General features: G+C 38.7%; 1 protein-coding gene across 1 annotated transcript in view; it reads left to right on the top strand.

Moving 5' to 3' along the window:
* Window positions 1-221: 221 nt before the first annotated feature.
* Window positions 222-18,530, top strand: part of LOC120090135 (MAP3K epsilon protein kinase 1-like) — a 34,115-nt gene continuing 15,806 nt past the window's right edge. The window contains exons 1-8 of the mRNA XM_039047654.1: window positions 222-521; window positions 1,038-1,172; window positions 2,613-2,633; window positions 2,924-2,997; window positions 3,102-3,192; window positions 3,284-3,367; window positions 11,572-11,673; window positions 11,933-12,064. Coding sequence (XP_038903582.1) covers window positions 462-521; window positions 1,038-1,172; window positions 2,613-2,633; window positions 2,924-2,997; window positions 3,102-3,192; window positions 3,284-3,367; window positions 11,572-11,673; window positions 11,933-12,064 — 699 coding nt within the window. The 5' untranslated portion in view covers window positions 222-461. The remainder of the gene's footprint in view (window positions 522-1,037; window positions 1,173-2,612; window positions 2,634-2,923; window positions 2,998-3,101; window positions 3,193-3,283; window positions 3,368-11,571; window positions 11,674-11,932; window positions 12,065-18,530) is intronic.

Below are 18,530 nucleotides of genomic sequence, written 5' to 3'. Positions count from 1 at the left end.
AATTGTTTGTGGATCCATTTTCATAACATGTCTTGTATCTTATCATCATTTTTCTTTTATGTATCGTATATAATCTTAATATTTGAACATACATAATCAGAATTCCTTAGACATGAAAATTCTCCCCATCTCAGCGTTCCACCCCTAAAATTTTACCATATCATGTAACACATTTGTTATGTTTGAAAAGAGTCTTGATATTTTATAGATAATTTATTTATATTGTCACTTCACCATCTTCGTTGCGATTTTTCCGCCAGTCGGGGAAAGTTTTTCCCGTCCAATTCTCCTTCCTTTCTCTCTCCTTTTCCCCTTTCTCTTTCTTCATTTCTCCGCGCAACCACCGTTTTCCGATCGGAAATCTTTACCTTCACCTCCTCCGTCGAATTTCTCAACTCCAGTTACTCCCAATGGACCATTTGTAGCCTGTTTCTTCTCCGGCTGAGGCCGATTCGGCAGCCATGTCTCGCCAAGTTCCAACCACTGCGTTCCACAAGTCCAAGACGCTTGATAACAAATATGTATGTTGGCAGTGGATGACTGGTTTCTGAATTGATGGGGTTTTGCTTACAATGGGGTTCTTCTTTCTTGTGCAATTTTGAATTTTGTTTGGTGTGTATGCGGAATGTTTTCTTGAAGTTGGATGGATGAAGAGTTCGTATTGTTGGTTGGCATATAGCTTAGAATTGAATTGTTTGTTGGTATCTTTGTGTGTATGTTGCCGTCTGGTGGCTACTGGAGATCATCAAGAAAAGGAAGCACTTGGAAGCAAGAAAAATTCTGAATTTTATTACCTGTTTCAGGATTCAATCGGCGAGAATGTTTTAATGATACACTTTGTTCACTTTATTTCTTGTCTTAACTCCTTGCAGAGTCATGCTTCGTTAATTCAAATAGAATATTCGACCATGGTTTTCTTTTTTCTTTTATTTACCGGAATATATAATCAAGAGTTGAAGTTATTTTATTCACGCGGAGAGTATCTGAAATTCATTACATCGTCAGTGGTTAGAAGTTAATATGAATTATTGGTGCAGATGCTGGGAGATGAGATCGGAAAAGGAGCATATGGGCGAGTCTACAAGGGTCTGGATTTGGAGAATGGAGACTTCGTTGCTATTAAACAAGTTTCCTTGGAGAATATTGCTCAAGAGGACCTTAACATTATCATGGTTCGATCATGTTTCTTTGATCAAGGCTTATTATCTGGCTGAATAAGAAAATCTTTTGTTGCTAAACGTAGAAACTTAAGCAATGTCTATGAGGATTCATCTGTTTCATTGAAGATAATGAGCCATTGAGTTGGTTTCAGACTTTCTTTAACTTTGAAATATCTTCTTTCTTTTGAATTAACGAATTGGAAAACTATCTTTGTAAACTTTTACTTCATGAGATAAATGGTTCTGAAACTTCCACTTGAAGCAGTGGATGCACATACACGAATGGACTTAGAAACACTTCATTTTTCATAGAACTTAGGATCTGCTCGTTTCATCCGGGATTTACCTTTTTTTGTTTCCCCCTTATGTTTTCTTTCATTTATTCTGAAATTCATTTTAACTAAAAAAAAGACCTTTGGATATGGATATGACTGTGACACATTCATTAAAATATATATTTTTTAGTGCATTTGTAAATTTTTATATATTCCGATGACTTTTATGTGAGGTACTTTTAAGTTCATAATGTCTATATATAAAAGAATCAGAAGTTCTGGAGGTTGTTAATTCCCTGAGAAGTAATGAAGCCTGTAGACTGGATGGTTTTATGGACAAATTCTTAAAAAAAAAAAAAAAATAAAAGGAAAAAGAAAAAGTCAGGAATACCATCGAGATAGACATTATGGAAATATACCACAACTTTATGAATGGTGTCATTAATGCTAACCTTGACGATCGTTTCACGTTCAAATAATAATAATAATAAAAATGCTAGCCTTGATGAAACATTATGCCTCATTTTCAAGAAATCTAATGGAAAATCGCTTCATGACTATAGACCCAACTATATCATACCTTTGGTTCTATAATTATTGCTCAATTCCTCTCCAATAGGCTTCACATGAAACGATTTTTCATTAGATTTGGTGCATTATGTATAAGGAGGACTCTGAGATACAAGGCCACATATTCACTACCCTTTTTGACAGGGATGCCTTATCTTCATACCATTTTTTAGTATGATATTTTCCTTTCTTTTGCCTATATCTTAGTGCTTTTTACCTTTTACTAATATTCTCTGTCATTTTGAAAAAGTTTTGTCCTCACATAATTGGTGTTGAATCCTTTGATTCATGATTTTTTATATTACATACATTCACTGCACCAGGACATTCTATAAATAAATATATATTTTTTTCATCTCAGACGAATCAAATCTGTCAAGTCTAGACCTGTTAGAAGTTATTGTGAAACTCTTTACTTTGTAGTATTTCATTTGTTTCATAGTTTTTAGCTCGAGTATCATATCAGTTGAAATTCTATGTAAATTCGGTACTTGGCTTCATTTTATTGTTTGGATATTTTCCCCGATCATATTCAAGTGCTCTTACTGGAGATTTTTTTTCCTTCTCTGCTATTCAATTGTGGGTGGGATGTAATGATGATTTTCAGCAAGAGATTGACTTACTGAAGGTATCCTCCTCTTCATCGGATTTCCATTTACATTTCTTGCATTCCTTTTGTTTAAATTAAAATACATTGTGTTTCTTTTGCTTAAATTAAAATTTATTGTGTTTATTTTTATTAATTCTTTCTGCATTCATCTTTTTCCTTTTCCACCTGGTATTTTTATTGCTTTAAGGCAATTTGCATTTGTGCTGAAGTTGGACTGTTCCATGGATTTACTTGATTTCATGGCACCAAAGTTATTATTTCCATTTGGCGTCTGTCCTTTTCTATCTGAAACCGTTTCACTTTTGTAGAACTTGAACCACAAAAATATTGTGAAGTATCTTGGATCTCTAAAAACAAAGACTCACCTTCACATAATACTTGAGTGAGTGAAACTTGAATTTTTCTTTTTTATAAACTAGGTCAAGGCAATTGCGTATTTCAATTTTCACACTTTTTTTTTTCTTTTTCTTTTGAGGGGTTTTACAGGTATGTGGAGAATGGATCACTTGCCAACATTATCAAGCCAAATAAATTTGGTCCTTTTCCTGAATCGTTGGTTGCTGTTTATATTTCTCAGGTTTGGAAGTTTCCCATCACTGTTCCCTTTTTTTTTTCCCTTACAATTTCAGGGGCATGAATTATATAATTATTATACTGTCATAAAACAGGTTTTGGAAGGCTTAGTATATCTACATGAGCAGGGTGTAATTCATCGGGACATAAAGGGTGCGAACATACTGACAACCAAAGAGGCAAGTTTAATTCTTACACTTTTAAGTCATTTATTTTAACGGATATATTATCTAGCCTCTGTTTTTGTTTTTTGTTTTTTGTTTTTTTAATAAATGCCTTCTGATTGCCTTGTTGTGTACAAAAGCTATAGATTAGTTGTAAATTGTTTCTTAACGGTTGGTTATTGCAAAGACTTTGATCCAAGAAATACCTATGAAGATGGGGTGTTTTGGTGGGCTTGTTTTTTTGTATGCCCCAGTATTCTTTTATTTTTTTCTCAATGAAAGCAGTTGTTCCAATAAAAAAAAAAAAGAAATATCTATGAAGATAAACCAGTCTTTGCTATCAATAGAGCTAAGTTGGATATGTACTTTTGGACACATTAGGTCTGCTAGTTTAAGGTTGGTTATGCACTCTATGTTCCACTTGGTTGAAATGGTTGAGTGCCAAAAAGGCTTTTTGAGAGGATTTGGGAGATCTTTTCGCCCTTTATGAGGGGCTTTGGTATTTGGCTAGAGACTTCATTGCGGTTAGATTTCGGTTGGAGGGAGTGTCACCCCAAATGATGAGGAGCTTTGATGAATTTGTAGAAGATTGTGATCTTGTATATTCCCCTTTGGTGAATGGTAAGTTTACTTGGTCTAGCAATAGAGAAAGGGCAGTGCTTACTCAATTGGATAGATTCCTGTTCTCTAAGGTTTGGTCTGAGGTCTTACCAACCCGAAAACAGGGTATTGGGCATAGTTTTACTTCTAATCACTAGCCAATTGGTCTTAGCTCTAGTATGATTTCATGGGGGCCAAACTCGTTTAGATTTGAGAATATGTGGTTGGGTCAGCCTTCTTTGAAGTCTTCTCTGCCGTTGTTATGGAGTGCTAAGTTTATTGGAAAATGGGAAATTTTTTGCTTTTTAAGGAAATTGAGGACTTTGAAAGGTGTTTTGAAGTGTGGAATCTTTCACTTTTTGGATGTATAAAGAGGGGGAAAGCAGAAATTGTGGAGCAAATTTGGCTTCTTGATGATTTGGAGGTAGAAGGAAATCTTTTAGGGATTTGACGGAGGGAGGGTCCCTTTGAAGTAGGAATTTGAAGCCCCTCGTCCAGAGAGATGACACTAGCTTGAGGCAAAAAATTAAGACCAAGTGGGCTAATGATAACTCTTCTTTCACAATAGGGTTATGGGTGGATAAATAAGAGCATGATTGAATTCTTGGAAAAGGACAATGGTAACGTGATTATGGATAGAGAGATCAAGGAAGCAATTATTTCTTTCTTTAAAATCTTTATGCTTTTCCTCCTTTCCTTCAACCTTTTGTGGAGGTTTAAATTCGAAATCGATTTCTATTCCAAGGAGAGATGAACGGGAGGCCTGGTTCACTCTTTAGGAAGTTGGAAAGGTTGTTTTTTGGGTGTGATAGGAGCAAGTCCCCCTGGCCTGATGGTTTCACCATAACTTTTTTCAAAAAAAAAAAGAAGATGGGATTGTGTAAAGGTCCTTTGAAAGGTGTTGTGTGAGTTTCAAGAAAGAGTTATAATTGATGCAGAGATGAATGAAACTTATGTGTGTCTTATTCCTATGAAAGAGAAATTCAATAAGGTAAAATACTTTAGACCCATTAAACTAATCACGTGCTTATGTAAGATTATTGCTAAGGTATTAACTAACAGGTTAAGAAGATTCCTTCTGAATACTATTTCCCGTGCCCAGGGAGCCTCTACTGTAGTTAGGCATTTTTTTGTTTTTTTTTTTTTTGAAAAGGAAACGAGTCTCTTCATTCATTAAGATAATTAAATGAGACAAATGCTCAATGTACAAGAGATACGATAAAACGAAAGACTTAGGATCAGAAGGTGCATCTGGGTATCTCAACTAGGTTGACACCCCCTTAGCACCACCATCATCTCCTTGGAGATCGATAAAATTGTGGACTTAATCAATACAATACAGCCCAGACGTATATGATCATAAAGCAATACAAATACAAGAAACTTAAGACTTAAGATAACTTTAAATCAAATAAACAGGTATTTCAAAATAAAATACTAAAAGAAGACGCTACTGCCATCTAGGAAAATTGCAACCAGCCCTGATTCCTAGAAACAGCCATCTGAGGCAGCAACATTAGTGCGCCAATTCAAGCTAATATCTTGGCTGGAGTAGTCCGTAAAAGCCTTGGAGAGTGAGTTCCACATGGATGCATTCAAATGAGCTGTCTCAAATCTGGAAAACCAAGGAGTTTCCTTGTCATGGAAAGCTCTTTGGTTTCTTTCAAACCATAAATCTGCCAGCACTGCCTTTACTGCATTATTCAACAGGATTTGCTGGTTTTTCTTGAGTTTTGGTCCCACCAAAACCTGCAAAACGTTGTCTTTGAATATTCCTCCAAAAACCCAGCTGATATTGAACAGTTTGAATAGCGAATGCTAGCAATTTTGACCATGGCAGCAGTAAAAAAGAAGGTGCTGAAGGTCTTCCCAATATTCTTTACACATTGCACAACTGTTGGAGATAAATAATGGGAGGGCAGTTTCTTTTGCAAGACATTGGAGTTGTTGAGGGTTCCAAATAACATTATCCATATGACAATATTGATACGCTGGGGGCTTTTGGACTTCCATTATGCCTTCTTTAAAGGTTGATCAATTGGTGAAGCCGTGGAAAGATAGGTGACTAGTGATTTGATGGTGAAGGTGCCGTTTGCTTCTAGGGACCATGAACGTTTATCATTGAAATCCTTCACTTTTTCCATGGCTACGATGCTTAACAAGCTTTGAAATTCTATAATCTCATCATCTTTTAAGAGTATTCTAAAGGAGATGGACCAAGAGGAGGTTGCACAATCCCAATGGTCCAAGACCGAACCATTGGGGCTATGTGTTGTTTGAAATAAGCTTGGGAATCTGGTTTTTAGAGGGATGTTGTCTACCCAAGAATCTAGCCAAAAAGCTATCCGGCTGCCATTACCAAGTTTGAACACTGCCAAAGCTTCCACTTTCGGCCATGACCTTGAGATGCTGATCCATGGGCCTCGAAGGCTGTGTGCCAACTATACATACTTCGACCGTGCATGCTCTTGACAACTTTACTTCAAAGAGAGGAATTCTCATTTATATAGTGCCAGCCCCATGCTAGAAGAGTCAAATTTCTTTCTTTTAAACCTCCCAAACCAAGCTTTCCATCCTCTTGGGCTTTAGAAACCAACTCCTATTTGGCTAAGTGATTAATCTTCCCTCCTTTATGACCTTCCCAAAAGAAGTTCTTCATAATTTTCCCCAATTTTAAGGGCACTTTTCTTGGCATAAAAAAGGAAGACATATGGTTAGTAGGAAGATTTGAAAGTACTAACTTACAAAGGGTTGCTCTTCCTCCATGAGAAAGGTTGTATCTTCTCCATTTGTCCAGCTTGCCTTGTATTTTATCAATAAGCGGCTGCCAAAAATTCATTTTTTTGGGTAACCTCCCAAGGGTAGGCCAAGGTACATAATAGGGAGATGTTCAACTTTACAGTTTAATCTAGCCGCCACTGAAAACAGCTCGTCATTTTCAACATTAATGCCACAAAGGGCAGATTCCCCCCAATTGATTTTCTGTCCCGAGCACCATTCAAAAAGTTCAAGAGTGTTATGCAAATTATCTAACATTTCATCATCATATTTGCAAAAAATTAAAGTGTCATCCACAAATTGTAGGATAGAGACATGGACTTTTTCTTTTCCAACCATAAAGCCCTCGTATCTCCTCTTTTCATGCAGTCTCGTAATTAAAGCACCAAGCACTTCACTTACCAAAAGGAATAAGAAAGGAGAAAGAGGATCCCCTTACCTAATTCCTCTAGTAGCTAAAATTCTTCCTCTTGGTCTTCCATTGATGAAAATGGAGAACTTTGGATTGGAGATGCATCCCATTATCCAAGAGATCCATTTAAGTTAAAAAAATTTCCCCAATCCACTCTATCAAACGCCTTTTCTAAGTCAAGCTTTAGGATCCACCATTTTTTCTTCTTAGATCTATAGTCTTCCACGACTTCATTGGCTATGAGGATGGGGTCAAGGATTTGTCTCCCTCAATGAATGCACTTTGAGTTGGGGCTATAATGTTTCGCATGATACCTTTGAGTCTTGACGAGCACTTTTGCTACAATTTTATACACAAGGGTGGTTAGGCTAATAGGTCTAAAGTCTTTTACCAACACTGCATCCTAATCCTCCTTCTTTTAGGCATATGAAATTCTCTTTAACGCAATAGTTTAACTTCCCATTACTGTAGAATTCATCAAACTTTGAGAAATTATCCTTTAGTTGGTACCAAAATTTGAGAGTGAATTCGGGGGTGTAGCCATCCGGACCGGGGGCCTTGTTCTTTCCTAACTCTTTAATTGCCCTTCTAATTTCTGTTGGGTGAATCTTGCCACAAGTTGAATGTTCTGGTTTCTTGTCCCATTCAAGGTTACATGGAATTGATCTAACCCCGTCACATTTGGAGTAAAGAGAGGAATAAAACCCCAATATGAGCTCTTCAATTTCACGGTAGGATCTAGTTGGGATTCCTTGATCATTGGACAGTTCTGCTATCAAATTCTTCCTCTTTTTTGCAGCTAGGAAGTGATGGAAAAAACCGTGTTTTCATCGCCCAATTTTAGCCAATTTAGTTTACTTTTCTGAATAAGATTTCTTTCATCCATTTGCTAAATTGCCACTAATTCTACTTTCAATGCTACCCTTATATCTTCTTCCCAAGAAGGATTTTCTTCATCATCGGCTAATTGGTCTCTCTTTTCAATATCTTTTAATAGAAATTCTTCTCTACTTTTCACATAATCAGCTAGCCATTTTCTTTAAGGCTGTTTTGATCCTTCTTAGTTTTGAGGAAATTAAGTAGTGGACCCAATCTAGCTGCTCAGCCATATCTAGGGATCTTTCAATCAGTCTACAACATTCCTTGATATTCAACCAACTATTACAAAAACGAAAAGGAGTTGGCCCCATTCAAAAGCTCCGGCTTCAAACAAAAGGGGAAAGTGATTAGACATGGTTCTCTCTTGTCTAGCCACTCTTGAATTCTCAAAAGCCTCTTCCCAATTATTTAATACTAGGAATTTGTTGATAAGTGACTTAAAAACTGGCAAATTATAGACAGAGTATTATTGCAAGCGAAGCCATTGAGAACTACAAAGAGAGGAAACAAGAGGGGATGGTATTTAAGATTGACTTTGAGAAAGCTTATGACCATGTTTATTGAAACTTTAGGATAAAGTTTTGCAAAGAAATGTTTTGGATTCAAATGGCGAGCTTGGATGTTGAACTATATTAGATTTGTTAACATTTCCATTTTTGTTAACAAGAAGACTAGAGGTAAAGATCTCTTCTACAAGGAGCCTTAGACAAGGGGATCTTTATCCCCTTTTCTCTTTCTCTAGTGGTTGTTAGAGTTAACCAGAGTGGAGGAAGGGGAGATCAAGGGCTTTAAGGTGGATAAAGAGTTAATTTATCTTTTTCTTCTTCAGTTTGCAGGTGATATTCTTTTTTTGTTCGGGTCAAGAAAAGTCCTTTAGTCTTTAATCAATTTTTTTAAAAGTAATTTTTAGGCCTAAGATTAAGAGGAGTAAGAGTTCTTTTATAGGTTTAAATTGTTCATGCTAAGTTAAGTTTGTGGGCCTATATGGTGGGTTGTGAGGTGTGGCAGTTCCTTTCCTGTTATCTTGGGCCACCTTTGGGTGGTAATTCCAAGAGCTTGGCATATGGGATTCAACGGTGGACAAGGTTAAAAAACAGTTGTCTACTCTTTGAGAAAAAGTCTTTTTCTCTAAAGAAGGGAGACTTACTCTTATTTAGTCAAGTCTTGAGTGGGATTCCAAGTTTCTTCATATCTCTCTTCAGAAGTTTGGTTGGAGTGTGCAAGAAAATTAAGTGTATGGTGAGGAATTTCTCATGGGAAGGGACGAATGAAGGGAAAGGGTTCCACTTGGTTAAGTGAGTTTGGTGTTGGAGCTTGTTGAATTTGGAGGTGTAGGCATCCAAGAGTCTAAGAATACATAATGAGGCATTCTTGGTAAAATGGTTGTGGTATGTTTTCATGGAGCCCAACACGTGGTGTGGAGTGAATGGTGAGTAGGTATGGCCATTATCCTTTAGAGTGGGATGTTGATGGTAGGTTGATAAGTTCTTGTAAAAGCCTCGGGAAGCTATATATATATAATATGAAAAGAACAACTTCCATTTAGGAAAAAAAATGAAAGAATAGACGGGCATATAGAAAACAATCTCACAGTAAAGGGGGAGCTCCCTTTACAAAAAGGGACCCCAACTATGCGAAATTATGCCTATAGAATAATCATAAAAAATTTTCAAGATCAAAGCCCACAAAGAAATGTGAAAATGAGCAAAAAACCAAACATCCAAAGGGTCTGTATCCACCCCCCTAAACACGTACTCTTTCGCTCACCCCATAAAACCCATAAAATGGCACACACCCTCGCTCACCATAAAAAACGACCTTTCTCCCAAAAGGCGGATTGAGGAGGAACTCCTCGATCATATCACTAACATTTCTGTGACGAGCATACATCATCCCAAACGTCTGGAAAAAAGAATCCCAAACACAACTCACAAAATCACAGTGCCACTTTTTCTGCCTTCCAACACAAAATACAACAAAAAGGGCCAATCAGCAAAGGAATCTTCCTCACAAGCCTATCCAACGTGTTAGCACGACCATGAAGAACCTGCCAAGTAACAAATCTTACCTTCCTTGGAATCTTAATCCTCCAAATAATCGAGAAGACCGACACACCAATAGGAGAAGGATCAACCAAGCAATGAAAGAAATTACACAAGCGCCCGTCCAAAGGATTATGGCTCCAAAATTTGACATTATTTCTCCCTCTTCTGAAAGAGTGACCCCTAAGTAAAAAAAGAAGGGCGGCCACATCTATCGCTCCTTATCAGAAAGAGGAGAAATGATTTTTTAGGAAAGACAAGTGATACAAACGAGGAAACAAACCACAAAGAGGTCTCTTCCCCACCCAATGATCTTCCCAGAAATACGTATCTCTCCCCTCCCCTTCTTTTCTCTAAGTTTATCATTTGTTCAGTTGTTCTGTTGGGGAAGGCTTGAAAGATTATTTTTGGAAGGGCCTTTGGGTCGGGAGGAGCCTCTTTATGCCTTATTTCCCTGTTATGTCGCTTCTCGAACAAGAGGTTGCATCCCGTGACCTTTGTGTTGCTTTCCTCAAATCCCTTCTTTCGATCTCTTTGGATTTCCTAAGACCTTCGACTAATGGAGAGGTGATGTATGTGATGGGTTTTCTTTCTAGAGAAGGGATATTAGGTTGCCTCCTAATCCTTCTAGGGGTTTCTCTTGTCACTTCTTTCATATTTTGTTTTCCCCTTTTCTTTCCCTTGTTTATGTTTTTCCCTGGCCCTAGGTTGTTTTCTCCTTAATGAAGTTTTGTTTCCTATTAAAAAGATAATCAGAAGAAGAAGAATACCATTATAGTTAATTCTATATAGAAATCTATGTTCCTTTGTCTAAGTTGGCTTTTGATAAAGGAACACCTTTTCATTTGTATTTGAAGAGCAACAAAGGTAGACCTCCCTTGTATCAAATACTTTTTGATATTATTGCGTAACTCAAAACTAAAAATTGTAAACTCGTTTGAAGGAGTCTAGGTTGTACAACTGTGTCCTTGAGTTCTAACTTGTATATCTTAACTACTAAATTCACCACTTCCCCATTGATCAATTAGAATTCTCAATTATACATCTGTGTCATTGAGTTCTAAAAAATTAGACTTCATAATGTTTATGTTGTGCCGTTTGTGTGCCTTTCATTAGAGTGAAGCTCAAGTCTCACCAAAGTCCATAGGGACAAGGTTAGAGTATTCATGTATCCCAGCAACATTTGAGCTAAGACAGAACCACTTTTCTGTTTCCAAACCAAGTATTTTTGCTGCTTAGGTAATGTTTCACATTCACGCCCATGTAGTTGAACAGAAATTGAACACCATTTGTCTTGAGCGTTTTCATGTGTTAAGCGATGCAGTTGCACTCCTATCAAGTGATTTTCCCATATGCAAAGCCTCTATGTTGTTGCATTTTCAGTTATTATGAAGTCAGATTACAGTTCTTATTGTCAACAATGTTGTGTGCCCTGTCCCATGTTTGCATCCATGATTCTTTCCTCTTTTATGGTGTATTAAATTTTAAAGGTGATTGGTTATATACAGGGCCTTGTGAAACTTGCTGATTTTGGTGTTGCAACAAAATTAACAGAGGCCGATGTTAATACTCATTCAGTTGTTGGAACACCTTACTGGATGGCACCTGAGGTATGAATTAATTTTCTATTCATTTTTGTGTATAAAGTTTTTAGATTTCTTACACTGCTCGAAGATTTTCATTTGAAGGACCAACAGAGTAGTGACAAGTTACTAAATGACTTGAAACTTTACCTTGGTAGACTAAGCTTGAGATAGTTCGTTTTAACTTTCCTTTGGTTCTTCTAAAGATTTTACTTTTACCTTTTTTTTTTTTTAGTACATCTAAAAAGTTTTACTTGATGGTCTTTTGATGTTACTTTCGTTTCAGGTAATTGAAATGTCAGGAGTTTGTGCCGCTTCTGACATATGGAGTGTTGGATGTACTGTGATTGAACTACTTACATGCGTACCTCCATATTATGATCTACAACCTATGCCTGCTCTCTTTCGGATTGTACAGGTATAGTGACTTCTATTCTTGCCACTTTAGGATTATTCATGTTCTGTACTGTCTTCTCTCTTAGCGTAGGAATGCTTCATACAATCTTAGTTGTTCCTTTTAACAGCGTGCCATTTCTTAATTTTTTTTCTCAATCACATCTATGTGCGTGCTTCATGTGCTCAAGTTCTCATACCATCTTAGTTGGGCTTGGGATTGTCTGAATCTATCCAAGACTTCCCACATAGGGTGTAAGATGGAAGTTATACCTTTTTGTACCTTGGTGTTCCCCTTGGGATTACAATTGGAAGAGCCAATGGTGTGTGCGATTGTGTGGGTTTTGTGGGGGAGCGAAGTAGTAGGACTTTTAGGGGAGTGGATAAAGACCCTAGTGAGGTCTCGTCTCTGGTTCGCTTTCATGTTTCTTTGTGGGCTTTGGTTTCAAAGACCTTTTGTAATTATTTTACAGGAGTTATTTTGCAAAGTTGGACTCCCTTCATGTAGTGAGTTGCTTTTATGGGTGGGGTGTTTTTTGTTGTCCTTGTATTCTTTCATTTTTTTTTCTCAATGAAAGTCGTTCTTATAAAAAGAATAATAATAATAAATAAATAGAATAAATAAAAAAATAAAAAAAGTTGGAAGAGCCGATGGTGGATAGACCTAGAGAGAAACCAGATATATGGAGCTTGCAAATTTCAATAGGTAGAGATTGGCATTGGCTCAATTGGTTTTAAACAGTTTGCCCATTTGCTATCTCTCTTTTTCTTGCCCTGTCAAAGCCATTAACATTTTGGAGAAGTTGATTAGGGACTTAAGGAATGGTGGTATGGACAAGGTTACTTGGAAATAGGTCTCTTTACCACCCTCCATTTTGGGAGGCCTTGGGCACGCATTCTTCAGACAGAGGAACGATGCCCCTTTTGAAGAAATGATTATGGAAATTCATTTCCTCTCTCTGTTTAAGATGTCCTCCAATGCTGCTGATTGGATTGAGAAGCTTTCAGAAATTTCCTTTGGAACGATCATAATGATAAAAGAGGTATTCACTTCGTAAAATGGTAAAAAGCACAACTCCCTATTTTTGAAGGGGGTGTCGGTTTGACTGATTTAAAGAACAAAACTCTTTTGGCAAGGTGGATTTGGAGACATCAATCTGAGAATGATGCCCTTTGGAGATGCCTTATTGATGTGAAATATAGCTTCCCCCTACAACCACAAGGTAGATTCTTTAAGCATTCTAAAGGCCCATGGATATACATCGCTGAACAGATCGATCTCATTCATGAAAATCTTGCCCATGTTATTGGCAATGGTGCAACCACATCCTTCTGAAATGATACTTGGGTGGACCTGCTCCCCTTAATAATTCTTTTCCATAACTGATGAATCTGAGATTCTTGAATAGTTGAATGGTCTATTTTATCAACATTGCTTCAGCCCTCTAATAGACCTTCAGTGGATGACAAATGGAAGATCCTTGACAAGTCGTCAATTTACTAGCACTCACCCAACACCTTGCCTCATGTGGTAATGATCAGAATTCTGATCTATATAAGAATATATAGAAAGGTCCCATCCCAAAAATAAATTTGGTTCTTTCTTTGGAGATCAGTTATGGAAGCATTAATATGACTCATGTTCTTATAAAAAATGCTCCTTGGATAGTGTATGCCCCGAGCTGGTGGGTTCCCTGTCACCAATGTGGTAAAACCATTATGCACATTTTGGTATTTTGTGACTTGGCCTAATCTTTTTGGGTGAGGATTTTATCCTGCTTCAACTATGATGTTATTTTTCTTAATGAACCACTCATCCTCTTGAATATGCTTCTTATTGACCATCTGTTTAAGAATGAGAAAGCGATTGTGTGGACCTACATCATCAAAGACTACTTTTGGCTTACCTGGAATAAATGGAACCATCCTATTTTTGAAGATAGAGAAACGAAATCCACTCAATTTTTTATCACCTTTTGTATCCATCTCAAATCGTGGTGTAAATTCACTTCCTTTTTTTGTGGTTACAATCTTACCTCCCTTATATCTCAATGGAATATCGTTATGTAATTTCTCACTTCATATGTTGCCCCTTTTGTAATTTCATACCATCAATGAAATTATGATTGAGGAAGTGTTGACCTTTTAAGGAAATTTTGCCTTCTAAATTTTCATGATTAGCACCTGAGGGATGTGTGCTCTCTGTTTTGCAATTAAAAGTATAAAAGAGTTAATGTTAATCCCCCCATTGCTATTAACACTCCGCTGCCGAAGATCCTTCCTATTGTTGAGAACAAGGGAAATAATTTCAAATTGCAATGTGGTCCATTCGTGGATTTCGTCACTTGTCAAATTCCTTCTATGGATTATGTCGGGATCAAGGGAGCTAATTCAAGATACCCCTCTTGGTTTCTTATTGGATGAAGTGGAATTCTCGTATTTTCAATTATAAAGAACAAAATTACAAAGCTCCACTCTTATCCTAAGAAGTACAGACACGGATACAGATACTCTTGAAAAGTTAGGGAAGAAAAGAAAACACCAGAGTTACGTGGTAAACCCTAGACCAGCACATGGTGATGAGAACGTCGCTGGAATAGAAGAGATTTCAGTCATCGACTCTAGTAGGGATGGAACTCCAAGAAGAAAAATTCTAACAGTACTGAAATTAGGGCTACGTCGACCAATATCTACGGTCATTACTTGGACCGATTCAATCCAACCACCCTAATAGATCCAGTCATCACTCCATCGGAGGACCCTGCCACTGCCGTCGAGACTCGACCATCCGCTACTAGTCCAACCCCAGATCTTTGCCGAGCGTATGCCTTCGACGACCTCTGTGTTCCAGCCGCCTGTTTTTTTCAGATCGCTACCCCGATTCGCGCTCCAGATCCCGCCCGGCGGAAACTTTCCAAGTCAGTCGTCTTCCCTTCCTCCGGTTTTTTCCTTTTCGGCGTTACCCAGCTTCTTCCTACCCTCCGAACCACACCCGATCTCATTGGTCTCCACCTGGTCCAGAACCCATGTGTCTTCCAAACCTTCCGAATACGCTTGATATGTTAGGCTACCAGAACCCACAACACCACTTGAACCAGGCGGTTCCAGCCAAACCTGGTCCAACTGAACCCCTAACAACAAATTCTTGCTCCCGCTATTTGCCCTCTGGTCAACCAGCTCCTCCCATTGGTTTTCCCACACCAACAGAAACGATATCTTCAGGGGTCTAAGGGCAGAAACAACCTACAATGATTCATGGTAGGACTGTTAGTGTTCAACAGCAACTGGCCAACCTTCAGCAGCAAATTTTCTGCAACTTGGGCAGCCGTTAGATCTTCGGCCAATCCATCAAACAGATTTCTACCAGATACATACCCGAGGGTTCCGTTATGTTCAAAACTCCGGTAAACTACTTACCCTACTCTACCTTTCACAAACATTATGTCTGGGTTTGTAGGCAATTCTGCAGGAATTTCTATTGGCAAAAAACTTAATGGACAGAATTACTTTCTTTTAGTCACAATCTGTGAGGATGTTCTCGAGGGCGGCACAAGTTCGGGTACCTAACAGGGGAATACCCAGACCAACCCTTGGGATCCTCAGGAACGGATATGGAAGGGGGAGGATTCTTCTCCTTCGCTCAATTTTAATAAATAGTATGGAGCCTCAGATCGGGAAACCTCTTCTTTTACTCAACTTCTGCTTGGGATATCTAGGAAGCTGTTACCAGAAACTTTATTCGAAGAGGCAGAATGCTTCACGTCTTTATACCTTGAGAAAACAGGTGCATGAAAGCAGGGGACACTCGACGTAACATCCTATTTCCAATAATAATTATCACTGTTGTGGCAAGAGATGGATCTATGTCGAGAAATAGTTTTGGGAATTGTCCAGTTGACACGGGTCAGTATTCGAAGATTGGAGGAAGTTGACCGATTATGATTTTCTGGTTGGCTTAAACTCGAAGTTTGATGGTTTCGAGTCCGGAATTTTGGGACAAAGACCAATCCGTCCCTGAATGGAAGTTTGCTCAGAGGTCAGATTGGAAGAAGATCGAACCAGTGCTATGAATGGTACCATGCCTAATACCCTGGACTTTGCCACGTTTGGAGTCAAGCATCGCATCGAGGTTCAGAAAATGACAAACAGAATGGAAAGAACCTCCAATTTGTTGAGCATTGCAAGAAACCATAGCATACGAAAAAGATCAATACTGGAAATTTACATGGGCCGACCTCCAAATGGCCAAGCGGTGTCCTCGCGAACACAAAATATAAGTCCATCGAGCCTTCGTTAGTGAAGCACGTTGATTGAGCCCCTTTAGGACAAGTAGGTGGCATCCAGGTCGGTCGCGAATTCGGCAATAATGCATCATTCAGGTACTCCCATTCCTTTAGTTTCTTTTTGAGGGAGAATGAATCCTGGACCTTGATTCCGAAGCAACGAACCATCTAATTGAATCATCTGACCAATTCCTCTCCTATTATCCGAGTACTGGAAATGACGAAGAATAAGAATTAGATGGGTCAATTTAGCCCCCGTTGCAGGAAGAAGGGTCACTTATCCCCAATTCAAGGACTGCTTTTGCATAATTTTGACATGTGCCAAAATATCGTATAATTTGTATAATTAGGTAAGTTAACCAGCAGATTTGAACTGCAAAGTTTGTTGTTCTCACCAGATAATGTTTCGTTTTCAAAGACCTGAGCTCGTAGAAGATGACTTTGGCACTTGGACCGGCAGCATCACGGGGGGCCTCTATTTTTCTTTCCGAGAGTCTGCTATGCTTTCCTTAGGAGTCTTAATCTAAGCAACTTGTTATACCTGTCAATCTTCCTATGTACACTTCTGGAGAACCTGGAAATTTCTGTATTTATGGGCAATGTTATCGCCTCTAAAGGAATCCGAGATAACTTTTCCGTGTATCCATAGAAATATCTTTATATCTGCCAACCATTTTATTCTACATTATGTGAATCTGCTGTCATCTTTGTCATGTGAGTGTTGTATCACGTGCTGTAGCAAGCTAGGGGCGTCTTGTAACCGTCACAAACCCTCAAACCTTCCTGGCCCTTCCAACCTGATACATATACGTTTGGGGGCTTCAAATGACTCTCAGATCGGTATCAAGGTAAACGGTGGTTCGTTACCCCTTCACTCGATGATCAACAACTCGTCTTTACATGGGTGATTTCTTCCTTATAGACAAGTTTGAAAGTACGACGGTCTCTTCAACAGTTTTTACACCACCGTCGAAAACCTCATTCAAATACCAAAATCGCCATTCTTCGAAAGTGACAATTGGGCGTGAATTTGTTAATCAGACTCCATTCGTGAGTTCTTAAACTCTAAAGGACTTGTCCACCAAATAATTCCTGTGCCTATACACCCTAGCAAAAATGGGGTGGTCCCGAACAGAAAAATCGCCACCTATTGAGACGAGCCCGATCCTCATGGATACCTGCAAGTCCTTACCTCCGTATCTTATGGGGGATGTTGTTTCTTACTGCAGCTCATCTTCACTAAATCAGAAACCTCACCCGTGTGCGTCAAACTTCCAAACCCCCTTAGAACAATTTTTTAAAGAATCTCATCTCGGTCCACTCGCCCTCTTTTCCCTGATGTTCCTCTTAAAGTTTTTGGTGCACCGTGTTCGTTCCATTAAATTCATGGTCCTCACTCAAAGTAAATTTGCTCCTTAGGGCCAAAAATGTGTCCTTTGTTGGGTATCCCGCTCCATCAACAGAGCTTACAAGTGCTTTCATCCTTCCTCTCAAAAGTATTTTGTCACCATGGATGTCCACATTTTTTGTGAGGACAAGCCCTTTCTTTCTCGTTAGTCCTCTTCAGGGGAGACTTTAAGTGAAGAGGCTAAACACTTCCACCTACTCTGTTCCTTTAGACTTGTTTCCCGAACCTATACCCTGAAACAGAAATTAATATGAACCTATCCTCCATACAAAATAATTTGCACTTGGGATAACCTACTATAGGAGGAAGCATCTCTTAAAGGAAATAGTTCGCCGAAATTTGTTTTCTCCTGTTTCGCTCCGTCTGTGGAAGGTATTCAAGAGTCAGAACCTAGAACCAGCTCAGGTTTCACAGGTACCTCTAGTCATTAATGACAATGACATGTGGTTTGAAGGTGATAATATGGGACTCAGGCGAAGTCAGGGATGATGAAAGTGAAGTCAGGGTATGATGGGTAGTAAATGAAGCGCCCAATGGTGCTCAACAAGGACTTGAAAATGAACAACAATTGGGGTACAGAATCAACAGGGATGTGGGTAGCCGTTTCTCAGGCTCCCTTCTCCGGAATCGACCCTAATTTCTCCTGTCACCCGTCACCACCATAGTGGCCCACTAATCCTACCATCGAAATGTTGTTAGGGCAGAAATTTGAATGATGCGTCGCCGGCACGATGGTCCGTGCGATCCCGTCGAGTTATCATGAATTCATCAGAGCAACGGGCAGGAACCCGCGTCGACCT

The sequence above is a fragment of the Benincasa hispida genome, chromosome 11, assembly GCF_009727055.1.
Source record: "Benincasa hispida cultivar B227 chromosome 11, ASM972705v1, whole genome shotgun sequence".
NCBI classification, from domain to species: Eukaryota; Viridiplantae; Streptophyta; class Magnoliopsida; order Cucurbitales; family Cucurbitaceae; genus Benincasa; species Benincasa hispida.
This window is presented reverse-complemented; position numbering and strand designations above follow the sequence as displayed.